The 13421-nt window shown below is 35.2% G+C and overlaps 2 protein-coding genes across 4 annotated transcripts; one reads left to right on the top strand and one right to left on the bottom strand.

The window, feature by feature from the left end:
- The first annotated feature begins 7424 nt into the window (after positions 1–7424).
- On the top strand, positions 7425–9275 carry LOC103846679 (cytokinin riboside 5'-monophosphate phosphoribohydrolase LOG8). Of its 2 annotated transcripts, none has more exons than XM_009123649.3 (8): positions 7425–7544; positions 7636–7759; positions 8140–8237; positions 8320–8350; positions 8454–8553; positions 8635–8705; positions 8787–8930; positions 9029–9275. In XM_009123649.3, exons 2-8 carry the CDS (start codon positions 7649–7651, stop codon positions 9122–9124), a joined length of 651 nt encoding a protein of 216 aa, XP_009121897.1. In that variant the 5' UTR covers positions 7425–7544; positions 7636–7648; the 3' UTR covers positions 9125–9275. The 2 variants fall into 2 exon arrangements, with proteins under 2 accessions (XP_009121897.1, XP_033137890.1); XM_033281999.1 differs by having other exon boundaries at positions 7446–7541; positions 7634–7759.
- Positions 9276–10647: 1372 nt separating this feature from the next.
- On the bottom strand, positions 10648–13274 carry LOC103846678 (probable magnesium transporter NIPA9). 2 transcript variants are annotated; one of them, XM_033281995.1, is made up of 9 exons: positions 13026–13274; positions 12660–12758; positions 12429–12558; positions 12248–12357; positions 12011–12067; positions 11818–11876; positions 11526–11646; positions 11240–11388; positions 10648–11145 (listed from the first exon to the last, which is right to left on the bottom strand). In XM_033281995.1, exons 1-9 carry the CDS (start codon positions 13134–13136, stop codon positions 10926–10928), a joined length of 1056 nt encoding a protein of 351 aa, XP_033137886.1. In that variant the 5' UTR covers positions 13137–13274; the 3' UTR covers positions 10648–10925. The 2 variants fall into 2 exon arrangements, with proteins under 2 accessions (XP_033137886.1, XP_009121896.1); XM_009123648.3 differs by having other exon boundaries at positions 12269–12357.
- Between the last annotated feature and the right edge of the window lie 147 nt (positions 13275–13421).

Genomic DNA, 13421 nt, shown 5'->3' with positions numbered 1-13421 from the left:
TGGTCAGAAGGACAGTAAAAAAAAAGAAAAAAAGAATGACAGTGATCATTGAATTTTAGCTTCTTCAAGAGCTGAGGTTGATACCAAGTGCAAAAAGCATGTTTATGTATGTTATTATTATACTTCCACGTCCAAAACAATTTGGATCTTTCGCTGCAGAAGCTCGTGGAATCTACTTCAACGTTTGTTCTAATCTCGGGGAGGGACTTAAGCTATGTTAACAGAACTCAAAAGCTGTATCTTGGTTCTTATTATTCTTTTATTTTTAATTTGTAAAAAAACTATGTAACAGCCCAAGCACGAACAACGATCACATTTGTGTTTGTAGGAAGAAGATAAAATAATAACAACGAGCCCAACACAATATTTGCTTCTTGAGCTTACTTTGTGTAGTTTTATTGGGCTTCCAATAGAACTGGGCTCGTTTGTCTTTAATTGAAGAACCACTTGACAGAACAGCACCGTTAGGAGGAAAGGCAGAACCTGCTCCGTCTGTGTCTGTACTTTGTAGCCTCGTGGTAATCTCCAGGGGCGTAGACAGGTCAATGGGAATGTGGGCACGTGTATAGAATTATTAAAACTTAGCTGGATGAGATGGTAAAAAATGGGTTGTGCACCCATAATCAATTAGCTCAATTCTTCATTGTGACACTTTTATAGTTTTGTAACAACAATGCACCCAATTGAATTTTGTTCTAGATTCGCCCAATCTCACTGACAAAATACATTATACCACGTTACCACCACAACAGTAAAGAACCTCCTCCGTGAGTTTCAATTGTATCAAGTAATAAGTAAGCTTATGAAGCCACCATCTCATTGACTAATCCTCTGCTCATATAATTATTTTGTGGTGCAAGTAATAAGTAAGCTTATGAAGCGACCTAAGTTAAGTAAGTCCAAACGAACACAAAACCTAATGATCCGTCCAACACTTGAACTTGGAGCTGTTCCCAAAGGAATTAAACAAGGTTTTATTTTATCTATAAGGATTACAAGATTTTCGAATGCGACTTACTTTAAACTCTTCCAATGTTCAACCATTTTTTATTTGAACTTCATGTATGAAGTCATCTTAACATTTTATTTAGTCAATTAGGTTAAAGATTTTCGATAAGACCCACTTCGTAAAACCGGATTAAAACCACCTGTCTTTTGTTAAAAAAAGAAAGGATGAAGACATCCACTAATACAAAATTTTGTTAGGTGTTAAAGAAAACATGCATCAATGCTTGCCCTGTACAGTTTTAGTTCTCATTTGCGCCGGTACAGAGAGGACAATCAATTTTGGGTAAGCCATGTTTGAAACATCATCTTTCTAATGTCTTTGAAAATAAATTAAAAAATTAAAAGTTTAATGTATTTTTCTATGTAACGTCATCATCCATATATTGCATCTTCTTCCTAGTGCAATAATGAAAAAAAAATCAAGATAAATGAATCATTCATGTTACTTTAATTTTAGTAATCACACAGAATTTTTCAATCGAATTTTAGATATCGTGAACAAAGAAAGATACGGTCATGTACGATTATAGCAAAATGAAATATAAAAAACGATGTTATAAAAAAAAAAGACGGATTCTGCGGGCCTCTTAGAAATTAGTCTTTAAATTTATAAAATCTTTGGGATCACATTATAAAAAAAGAACAAAGAAATGCATATTTATATAACGACATAGCTTTCTAGGTGCGTGCATTTGGGTGCTAGCACTGATATTATACACTCAGGTCAATGCTAACGAAAACACGTATTATAATCTATATAAAATCCTGTTAGATACCGAATAGGCTAATACTATTTATTTTGTTTAGAGAATCATAAATCTACAAAACTCTTTCTAAGAAGGCAAGAAAACTCATCAACAAAAACAAGCTAAAAAGCTGGTAGTGGTAACTGAAAACATTTACGATAAGTTTAGGCCGCCGGTGACTTAATTAGCCTTTATTAACAATGTGAATGTACTAGATGACATAGTCACGCATGACTCATCGAGTGAAAATATATTATTAACATAACAATGGAGTCAAAACTCGAAGAAAATGACCTGATACTACGTTTATGATTAACTAAGGACTTGAAAAAAAAACTCCGAAAAGTTCTAAGATCATCAGTAGATATGTTCTAAGAAACTTTATATTTCCCACATATATGTACAAATAAACATACAGCAAAGTTTCGGGGAAGAAAACATACAACTTAGTAAACGAAGACACACATACAAGATCCAAAAATCAGACTCAAAGAATAAAAATCTACTAAAAACAAAATGAAAATACAGCTTTTAGTCTTTACTTCTTTTGCTAGTGAATCTGCCCATCCATTTTTGTTACAAAGAATATGAATTAGCATGCGGTAGTCTTATTTTGTGTGGAAAGAAAGAAATAGCAGACTTCAGCTAAGCTCACCAAGACCAGTTTCGTCACTCAAGAAGGAAATCACAACATTGTTGAGAGCTAAGTTAGCTGCTCTTCATAGCTAGGCTCAAATTATCTTCTCAACAAACATCAAACAACGCTAGCACCACTCTCTCATATATTGGAACCTGGTTCACCTTTATCCAGCCGACCTAATGTCTACCTGATATTTTGGATTGCTTCATTTTATTTAGTCTCTTTTTTCTTTCTGTAATCAGTCTGCTCTTATCTTTTTCATTTTAGAACACATTGTAATTGTAAACGATACCTTCTCTAGAGAAGGAAGGGAACAAAAGAGGGGTTTTTGCCAAAACTAACCCACAACTTGATTTTAATCCCAAATCTATACCCAAACTTGAATCAAATGCAAAACTAATCTAAAAGCCTAGTGAAATTACAGCTCAGCCCCTTGTGACCAAACAAAAAAACAGAAGCCATTTTTACGAATATAGCCCCAGTAAATCGTCTGAGTCGTCTGAGATGTTGGAAGTCGTCTGGACGACTGAAGTGTAAGTCGTCTGGTACCAGTTTATTTTAAAAATAATTTATAAATCTTGTAAAAAAATATTTTGATGCGTAAAAAATAAAAATCAAGTAATTATAAACAGTTTTAACTAATATAAATTAAGATATGATAAAATTGATTTGTTTTGAAGATAGATGAGTGAAAGTAGTGAATCATGAAATACTTTGGTTTAGGAGTTTGGCAAACATATGTTGTAGTATTGTATGTATTGTTAGGGTTAGATTTTGAAAAATTAAAATATTTTTTTCAAAAATTAGTTTTCACCTATATGTGTTTATTTTTGTGTATAGTAAACACTTTTCAAGTTTGATTTGGTTTTATGAAGTGTTTAATTAGATAATTAAGTTTAGGGATTATGTTTAGGGTGTGGACGACTTATATTTCAGTCGTCTGTTGAATAATTTACCCGGACGACGTATATTTCAGTCGTCGAGACGACTTACTTGTAAGTCGTCTGGGAAGTCTTCTATTTTAGTTTCCCGCTAAAAATATTTAATTTCCCGCTAAAAATATTAAACTCTTCTGGACAACTTACATGTAAGTCGTCTGTTTTAATTTCTTCACCAGACGACTGAAATGTAAGTCGTCCAGGAAGTCGTCTGAGTCAAAAATATTTAATCTAATTGGATTTTTTGTCTCCCTATAAAAAGAAAAATTTACACATTCTCTCTCCTCCTCTCAAATGGCTACAACAAAAATGTAATGTTCATCATTCTAAAACTCTCCAACCTCTCTCTAATCTCTTTGACTTGAAAACACCAAACTTTATATGAATTTTTCAGTTTTGTCTCATGTATTTCTTACTAATCTATCTCTTTTGCAGGTTTTTAATCAAATGGTACTCATCTTCCACTAATTTAGAGGTAGATCTATTAATTTTAGATATGTATTTTTGTGTGTTCTATAAATGTAGATTTATCTAATCTTCCACTCATTTTCTTTATTTTTAAGTCATTTGAACGTTTTTGGATATGCATGTTTTTCAGATCTGGATTTGATGTGCAGGTTTTTCAGATCTGAAAGACTTCTGGGACGACTTACCTGGAAGTCGTCTGGAAGTCGTCTGGAAGTCGTCTGGACTTCTTGGAAGTCTTTTGGCAAAGTCGTCTGGACTTCCAGGAAGTCGTCTGGACTTCCATGAAGTCGTCTGGACTTCTAGGAAGTCGTCTGGACTTCTAGGAAGTCGTCTGGATTTTTCTGAGCATTTTGGTAAGTTCTTATGTCTGATTTTTCTTCATTTGGTAACTTCTTGTTGTATAAAGTTCTTACTTTTTTCCCAAACTAAAACTCTCCAAACCCACTCTAATCTCTTTGACTTGAAAACACCAAACTTTATATGAATTTTTCAATTTTGTCTCATGTCTTTGTTACTAATCTATTTTTTTTTGCAGGTTTTTAATTAGATGGTACTCATCTTCCACTAATTTAAAGGTAGATCTTTTATTTTTAGATATGTATTTTTGTTTGTTCTGTAAAGGTAGATTTATCTAATCTTCCATTCATTTTTTCTGTTTTTAAGCCATTTGAACGTTTTTGAATATGCAGGTTTTCCAGATCTGGATTTAATATGCAGGTTTTTCAGATCTGGAAGACTTCTGGGACGACTTACTTGTTAGTCGTCTGGAAGTCGTCTGGAAGTCGTCTGGACTTCCTAAAAGTCGTCTGGACTTCCTGTAAAGTCGTCTGGAAGTCGTCTGAACTTCCTAAAAGTCTTCTGGCAAAGTCGTCTGAACTTTCTGGAAGTCGTCTGGACTTCTTAGAAGTCGTCTGGACTTCTTAAAAGTTTTATGGTCTTGTCTACTCAAGTGGAATCCAAGCTTGTCTTTGTAGATGAATGATCTATAATAGTTTTGTTTGTGGTCTGTTTTGTAAATTGCATGTATACTCTTTTTTGGGCAAATTTTTTTTGTTTTTTGGGCAAATTGCATGTATACTCTTTTAGTTGTGAATTTTTTGTAAAATCAGTAATAATATTTTCCAAGATGTATTAAATGTGCTAACAATGTGTTTACACATTTACAAATCAATGAAATAATAGACTTCAGTAGCCTTTTTCTTTTCTTTGGATCTCTCATATGCAATAATAAACTCCAATGGCCTTTTTCTCATCTTAATAAACAAGAATGTTGGTAAGAGATGGAAACAAATAATAGTAACTAGTCAAAGCATTTCATATTTTTTATAAGTTTGCATTGAAAAACTTAGTCAAATTTAGTAAAACTAAGGGAGAGAACATATTTTGTAAATATGAGTTTTACATATCTTGAAGTTACTTATCACTCTTAAAAATACAAGTTATTCAAAAACTAACGTAGAAGACTTAAAAACTAGTGGAGAAGACGCGGACGACTTCAATCTAAGTTGTCTAGACGACTAAACTATATGTCGTCTGGTCAACGCAGAGGTTATTTTTGCAATTGACTTTGAAATCTGTTATTTCGGACGACTGAAAGTTAAGTCGTCTACTATTGTTTGGTTAAAAAAAAACTCCAAAAAAGCTAGACGACTTACATTTCAGTCGTCAGAGGTTAGTTTTGCATTTGACTGGATTATTTCAGAAGTTTGACTTTTTGGACGACTTACATTTCAGTCGTCTAGTGAAAATTAAAATAATAATATTTCTTTAAAAGTAGACGACTTACAGTTAAGTCGTCATAGGTTAGTTTTGCAATTGAAAAAAAAAACTTCAAGATTTAATTATATACAGACGACTTATAATTCAGTCGTCCACGAGACGACTGAAATGTAAGTCGTCTAGGATTTACGAGGTTTGACCAGAATCTCGGAAAAAAGTCCTGGACGACTTACAATTAAGTCGTCTGGTGGACGACTGAATTATAAGTCGTCTGTATATAATTAAATCTTGAAGTTTTTTTTTTAATTGCAAAACTAACCTATGACTACTTAATTGTAAGTCGTTTACTTTTTAAAAAATATTATTATTTTAATTTTCGCCAGACGACTGAAATGTAAGTCGTCTCGGGAAGTCAAACTTCTGAAATTATCCAGTCAAATGCAAAACTAACCTATGACGACTGAAAAGTAAGTCGTCTAGGTTCTTTGGAATTTTTTTTGAAACCAAACAATAGTAGACGACTTAACTTTCAGTCGTCTCAGGTTACAGATTTCAAAGTCAATTGCAAAAATAACCTCTGCGTTGACCAGACGACTTCCAGGTAAGTCGTCTACAGCCAGACGACTGAAAGGTAAGTCGTCTACAGCGAGACGACTTCCCAAGTAAGTCGTCTGACGAACAGATCTGGAAAAAAACTCGATGTCATACCTTAAATTGGTGAGATAAGTTCCTTAGCATACATAAGGCTTCTCCAAGCACACAGAATCACAAACGAAAGTCACCCACCCATAATCGTTAGCTTCTATGACTTATGAACCATAAAAATTTTAGAATCAAAATCTTGGGTTTTTTTAGCTCATTGTGGAGAGAAAGTGAGAGATATGTTGTGTTTAGTTCACAAGAATGGAAAAAGAAGAAGGGTAAATCGATTTTGGGAGCATTAAGAGCTTCAAATTGGTTGTTCATGGTGGTTGTGGTATTGATGATAATGGCAATCTTGTAATTACTTGATGATGATGAGGGTGAGAGAGTAAAAATGTCATTTTCGAAAAAAAAAAAAATTGATGGCATTTTCGTAAATTATATGAACTTGTGGGGTGAATAGGGCAAAACCAATTTTCAAAAAAAAAGGAGGTTAGTTTTGTGTTTGACTTTAAGTTGTAGGTCAATTTTGCAAAATCCCAACAAAAGATGGAACAAAGGTTATTAAAAAAATATGAATTAGGTTTACGTTCTCGAACTCTTCTCCATAACACATTAATATTTGACGCGAATGCTACCCACGGATTCTTAGTGGTTATGTCCACTAGCTCCGAGCACCCTTATGTGCACCCTTATGTGAGCCAGAACCAACATGTTCCATATAGGTATTTCACATACACAAATATAAAACCAGAAGATAGATAAGGTTAGTCCCGTTTAATCCCATTAAATACCAAGTGGATATGTTATAGACAACAAAACACGTTAATTAATTAATCAGTTATTTATATGTAAACTTTATAAAAATAGACAGATTGGCGTTGGACGAGGGAAGGAGCCTGTGGAGGCTCATGTGGGCTTCCTCTGTTCGCCATATCTATGCACGTCAAATATTTCAAAATAAAATAATCATATTTTTACATTTAAATCATAATAATAACTAGATACATACACCTTATTATTCTAATAAACTTACTAGTTTATAAGTTTTCCTTTTGAATATTCTGCTAATTCAGTAAGTAAAATGGTAGTTGTGATTTCACCAAATACTTTTCAAGATATTATACCAAACTGATCCGTTTTATATTTTCGAAAACGCTACAATCGATTATCCACCAAAACTATTTTTACATCCAATGCCAAATTTTTACCATAGCAGTTATTTTATTAGTACCATTTACCAACACAGTAAAAAAAAACAATTTAAATAGAGAGGCTTATCTTTCCGACACCTCCACTCGGGATTAGAGTTTTGTTTTGTTTTGTTTGTTCTCTCATTCGATCCCGTCCCTCCCTTCGTATATAATCTCGTCACACAAAAAGGTTTCGTCTTTCTCACTTTATCTCTCCCCCTCTCTCCTGGGTTTCTGCGTTTCGTTCAATAACAAGATATACCTTTGATTCTTCTTAGCAGATTGTATCTATTGATGGAGGAGAACCAGAGAAGCAGGTTCAAAAAAGTTTGTGTCTTTTGCGGAAGCCACTCTGGTAATAGAGAAGTCTTCAGTGATGCTGCCATCGAACTCGGCAATGAACTCGTTTGCTCTCTCCTTATCTCTCTGTTTTCTTCCTCTAATGATTGCTTATCGTATCGTTTCGTGATAAAGGCATAGACTTTTCAAAACATATAAGACAAAGAAATCAACTTTTCTGGATATACAACGATAAAAATCAGAGCTTTTTATCGGCTTTTGAATACCTAAACACCAACTTGTTCGTCCAACATGGCTTGAACACAATGGGTTTGTGATTCTGTCTGTACTGTGTCTACTAGAGATTTTAGTTGACTATTATAACCGGTCTTCATCTGTATACTGGATGTGTTATCTTTGTTTTGTTGATTGGATTTACGATATGTTTTCACCAATGTATCCTGTGCATGTTTTGGATTTGATTGTCCATCTGAAAAATTGTGTAGGTGAAGAGGAAGATAGACTTGGTTTATGGAGGAGGAAGTGTTGGGCTGATGGGTCTTATCTCCAGGAGAGTCTATGAAGGTGGTTTCCATGTACTCGGGTTAGTCAGCTCTTACAACCTCCCTTCATGTCCAAACTTCTTATAAGAGTTTCTGATTGGATTCTCTGTAACTTACTTGCAGGATCATTCCCAAAGCTTTGATGCCAATTGAGGTATGTTAGTCTTCTCCTATCTAATGATGAATGTGTTTCAATGTTGGTTCTTGTGTGCTTTATATAGTTAATATGGGGGATTGTATGGTTTAACCTTCATCAGATATCTGGTGAGACTGTTGGAGAAGTAAGGGTTGTTGCTGACATGCACGAACGCAAAGCTGCAATGGCACAAGAATCTGAGGCCTTCATTGCTCTCCCTGGTGAGATTAAAAAAAAGTCTTAATACCCCCATTCAAAGCAAACGTAATGAAGCTGAAAGTTTTTTGAATTTTTGGTTTCAGGAGGTTATGGAACAATGGAGGAGCTGCTGGAGATGATAACATGGTCACAACTCGGTATCCATAAGAAAACGGTACTATAATACTCTCTCAAGAAGAAGAAGTAGAGGCTACTGAATCTTATGTTTTGATCCCTTTGTGATTGTTTTCTGCAGGTTGGTATATTGAATACTGATGGCTACTATAACAATTTGCTTGCGTTATTTGACACTGGCGTCCAAGAAGGTTTTATCAAACCAGGGGCACGTAATATTGTGGTTTCTGCACCAACAGCCAAAGAGCTTATGGAGAAGATGGAGGTGCAGAAACTTAGCCTTCCCCTTTCTTCTTGTTCTGTGATTATGTAGTCACTTTGTATTGTATCTTCTCATAATTTGTTTTTTCATATTCTTGACAGGAATATACTCCTTCACACAAGCATGTTGCATCCCACGAAAGCTGGAATGTTGAGGAGCTTGGAGCTTACCCTGGACAACAAAGCAATCATCAATAAAGAACAAGGAAAAAAAACATTCTTATTGATTAGCATATGCTGCTACTTCCATTTCAAGTTTTAGTTTGATTTATTTGCAGATTCCACAACAATGTGTATAAGAAAACTCAAAATCTTGTTGCAATTTGAAACATCACATTGGGGTCCCAAATAGTTAAGTTTGTTTTTTTTTTGGGGATGTTTTCTCTATAATTAAGAAACTCAATCTTTATTGTTTTGATTTTGGTTTCACAACCAAAGAAAGAAAGGAGGAATCTTTATGATTGTGGGTGATGCAGAAAAGTCCCTACCCACAAGTGTCATATCATAGTGAATGAAACCATTGGAGTACGAGTGTGGTCCCTTGTTTGTGGTTTCATTCGATGGCTTCAGTAGAAAAGCACAAAAAAATGTGAATGATGTGTGACCAAGTTGGACATTGATTGATGGGTTTCTCCTTTTTGCCAAGTGCCTTTTGTGGTGGTCCTCTTTCTTCTACGTTGGATCATTTTGATTAGTCATTGACTTGTAGTTATAAAAATGATGAAGATGACGTTCATGGGTAATAAATGATTAGTATAGAACATGGTTTTAGATAGTAATACAACTATAGACTTGGTCAAAGTTTAATGTAGTCTTTCTTAACCACCGTTTTAATTAATAAAAACTATTAATATCCGTTTAAAAACGAGTTCAATGGTCTCAGCTTACCAACAACCACCACTAAGCATTTCGAAAGATAATTAAACAAAAAATTAGAAACAAAACTAGCTAGAGATGTTACCGTTTTGACCACTCTTTAGGGACATTGATCAATGTTTTGTCTATGTCACCAATAATGTACCGCAAATGAAAACACTAATACGTTTAAAAATTTGCATTGAATTTGCATAGGCTTTTTCTTTGAACTTTGCTCACATTGTCATCGCATTTTATAAAGTTGTATGTAAGTTGTCTACTTCCAATCTAGTCCAACTACAAACTACTTGATGGAGGAATATCTATAGGAATTTTCTTATAAATCTTTTGATTTATAATAGTCTTGAAACCTTAATTATTTGACAAGTGACACTTGAGTTTTCTGTCAAGGCCAAAGACAAAAGCTGAATGGGAGTGTGTGTGGGGATAAGGACCCACATAAAAGAGGAAAAATAAGAGTGTGTCACTTCGTTGTCAAACATATATTGTCTACCTCAGATTTGAAGTATGTCCTGATTTGGTACCAATATATAGGTTAAGCCCCAACCTAATTGGATGTTCGGTTTCTCTTCTATTATGCCATCTCCATCTTTTCCCCCCAATAAACGTTGGTTAACCTGTCTTTTTCACTCTTAAGTACCGACGACCTACCTGTACGTGCACATCATTTTCCAATGGGTCTACTGCTAGCTTGCAAAATGACAATAAATAGACCGATTAATCACTCAACTCTTACCTAATGGGCCTATTGGCAACCATGAGTATGGCAGACACTAATGATTATGTGTGTTTGTTAATCGTAATAATGATGAGTCTTATTTCGTTCTGGCACCAAAACTCACAAGTTCATTCAAATGTCTATGATTTGAGCAAAAACTAATAACAGTTTTACATAAAAATCACATTGGACTTCATGCTATGCGATCGTCGTGTATAATCCCAAACTGAAAGGTTGCACAATTAGAGCCACATAACAAGGGGAACTTTATATTTCACAGTTCAGATACCAAAAGGTTAAGTCATGAATTGATCACAAGCTCTGATCTTGTAAATCTTCCCACAAACTGCAAATTCAATGAGATGAACTTAATCTGACACAAATGCTTTGGTGTTTTCTTAAGCCTTAGTCTTTCTCTTTTGATGCGGATGATAAGAGATGGTGCAATGTTGCTGCTTGGATAACCGCACTTGGGTTTGTATCCTTTGGCGTGTGAGATGTCGTCCGCCTTATGTTGAAACCTCTTTCTACACTGGTCTGTCTGGAACGCCGGAATGACCTTGGAAGATGTCTGATAAGTCGTGATGAAGTCACGAGTAATACAACACCTAGCATGATAAGTAACCTGCCAAAAAAGGTTTCAAAACTCTCCCATCATTCAAAAACTATAGAGTTCTGTTTATGCACATAATGACTATATTGGTGAGTGGAACCGTTACCATCCCAAGAGAAGCAAAAGTCGACCAGATGGTGAAGTGGGCAATTTCTCACCCAGAGCAAACATTCCTGCAACCACACCTGTTACAATTGATGCCACTGCAGCGCAAGTGGATACTACAATTGCTCTCCCGTGTTTTAAGCCCCGAGTCTGATAAAGTAAGAAAAATATTAGAATCATGATGACATAAATTAACTGAATATCAACCTACAAATAAACTACAGGAAGAGAACCTTTTATGCTGCAGATAAAGAGTATGAGCAAGTGGAAAAGCAAAGACAAAGTACCTGGTAAAAAAATCCTGTTCCACTACAGCATATGCTAATGGAGATACAGATGGGAATGAACATTGCAGAAAACCCCTGCTCCACGAATACAAAACCCATCTTTGATACTACAGATGCCATCCTGTGATTTAATGAGTTACAAACTGTTGTCAGCTATGCAACAAGCTACAATTACAGTTCACCTATATTTTTATTCTCCTTATAGGAGATGACAATGGCAAACATCAGAGGCTCATCACATAGATCAAATTAAATGTTCATTGATATATATGGATAGCAAAAAAAGAAATACCCGAATAAAACCCCAGATTCCAAGCCATATATAATTTCTTCCACCACTTCATATTCCATCTGCAAACCATAACCAAAAACTAGGATTAGTGCATTTGGTAGGAGAAATACAAATAAAATAACACCAGAGGATACTATATGCCTCTTGTAGCTCAAAAAGTCTAAGCAGTTAGACAAATAAGAGGAATATATACCAGCTCCTGCTCCCTGCGCTGGCGTTTATAGATATGAAGCCACGCATTTAGTAGTACCTTGTTACAAAAAAAAAATCAACACACGAGTTATCAGAAACATTGGCAATACCAAACTAATTATCTGATAAAGATGAAAAGGAATTGGAATTGATAGATACAGGTAAAGGAAAAGCCTAAGTTAACATAAGATGGAAATGAGATGATGCCAAAAGAGGCAGAGTTTTCTTATGAAAATACCATGTAATGAAAGGTACCTACAAACAAGATGGCAACAACAAGAGCTAGCCAGAGCAACTGGAAGACAGATATCAAAGATGCTTTTTGCTCCTCACCACCAGCACCAACTCCTACAGCAAAATCCTCAAAATTATAATAGGTGAGTGAGTTTTCTCTACTGTCACATCTTCTCAAAAGTTACCTATGGTGCCAATGCCAGCAACAGTAATCCCAATCCAGTCAAAAACATTCATAACTTCCTTGAGATAAAAATGCGAAAAGACAGAAAGAATGGCTAGTCCACATCCCGAAACTGGCTGAACAACAGACACCTAACCAAACACGTTCCAAAGAGTAAACAGTCAGGGGGGTCTAAGGTTATCAAAACTAGACATCTCTCAAAAGGCAAAACAATCTTTGAACTTTAACTTACAGGAGCAAGAGAAAGAGCTCTGAGCATCAACAAAGCCCCAAAAATATCCATGATGAAACCTAACGCCCAAGGTTTGTTAACAGCATATGCTCTTATCACCTGCCAACAAATTGATGATCAAAAAAATGTTAGCTTTCCCATAGAAAAGTGATCAAGCATCCGGTTTGAATCTCTATATGGATCAAATTGAGATAGAACAAAGCAACTTGAAAAAAAAAACGAAAATTTTGACTCCGATCAAATCACCCAAAAGACTAGATTTTTATCTCGAATTCGAATTTCCCAGATGTAAAACGTAAGAGATCCGTCGAATTGAGAATCAGAGATAGCATGCAATCGAAGGCCAAAGCATCAGAGAGAGAGGACCTTAAGCTTGAGGGAGAGAGGAGGGAGGATGATGGTGCCCTTCTTCTGTAGAACCTTGCCGATGTTGTTACCGGCGGTGGCCGCAAGCGTCAGGCATATCGACTCCCACATTTATCCGATGTGGTGGTGTTCTCTCTAACGCCCGGCGAGAAAGAGAATCGATGATGGGGGAATTATTTGTTTGCCGATGTCTTACGTTATTACATGCCCCCTCTCCCTATTTTTTTTTGTAATAAAATAGTAATTACTATGTTTATAGCAATTTTTTATTATATAATGGAGTAGGAGACTAATTATGTCACACTATAATATGTCAACAACAACTTCTGATCGAGAGTATTTCTTGATAATTAAATATTTTGTTTAGTTGGTTTAAGTTATGCAAAACTGCCTAAC

This window comes from Brassica rapa, chromosome A10 (genome assembly GCF_000309985.2).
Source record: "Brassica rapa cultivar Chiifu-401-42 chromosome A10, CAAS_Brap_v3.01, whole genome shotgun sequence".
NCBI classification, from domain to species: Eukaryota; Viridiplantae; Streptophyta; class Magnoliopsida; order Brassicales; family Brassicaceae; genus Brassica; species Brassica rapa.
This window is presented reverse-complemented; position numbering and strand designations above follow the sequence as displayed.

What these genes read in the sequence shown, in the direction of transcription:
- LOC103846679 (XM_009123649.3), top strand. Translation starts at nt 7,649, where the DNA reads ATGGAGGAGAACCAGAGAAGCAGGTTCAAAAAAGTTTGTGTCTTTTGC. An exon ending in AAGCTTTGATGCCAATTGAG is followed by an intron (nt 8,351 to 8,453) that starts GTATGTTAGTCT and finishes AACCTTCATCAG; the next exon opens with ATATCTGGTGAGACTGTTGG. An exon ending in GGCCTTCATTGCTCTCCCTG is followed by an intron (nt 8,554 to 8,634) that starts GTGAGATTAAAA and finishes TTTTGGTTTCAG; the next exon opens with GAGGTTATGGAACAATGGAG.
- LOC103846678 (XM_033281995.1), bottom strand. Translation starts at nt 13,136, where the DNA reads ATGTGGGAGTCGATATGCCTGACGCTTGCGGCCACCGCCGGTAACAAC. An exon ending in TGCTGGCATTGGCACCATAG is followed by an intron (nt 12,358 to 12,428) that starts GTAACTTTTGAG and finishes ATTTTGCTGTAG; the next exon opens with GAGTTGGTGCTGGTGGTGAG. An exon ending in GAATCTGGGGTTTTATTCGG is followed by an intron (nt 11,647 to 11,817) that starts GTATTTCTTTTT and finishes ATTAAATCACAG; the next exon opens with GATGGCATCTGTAGTATCAA.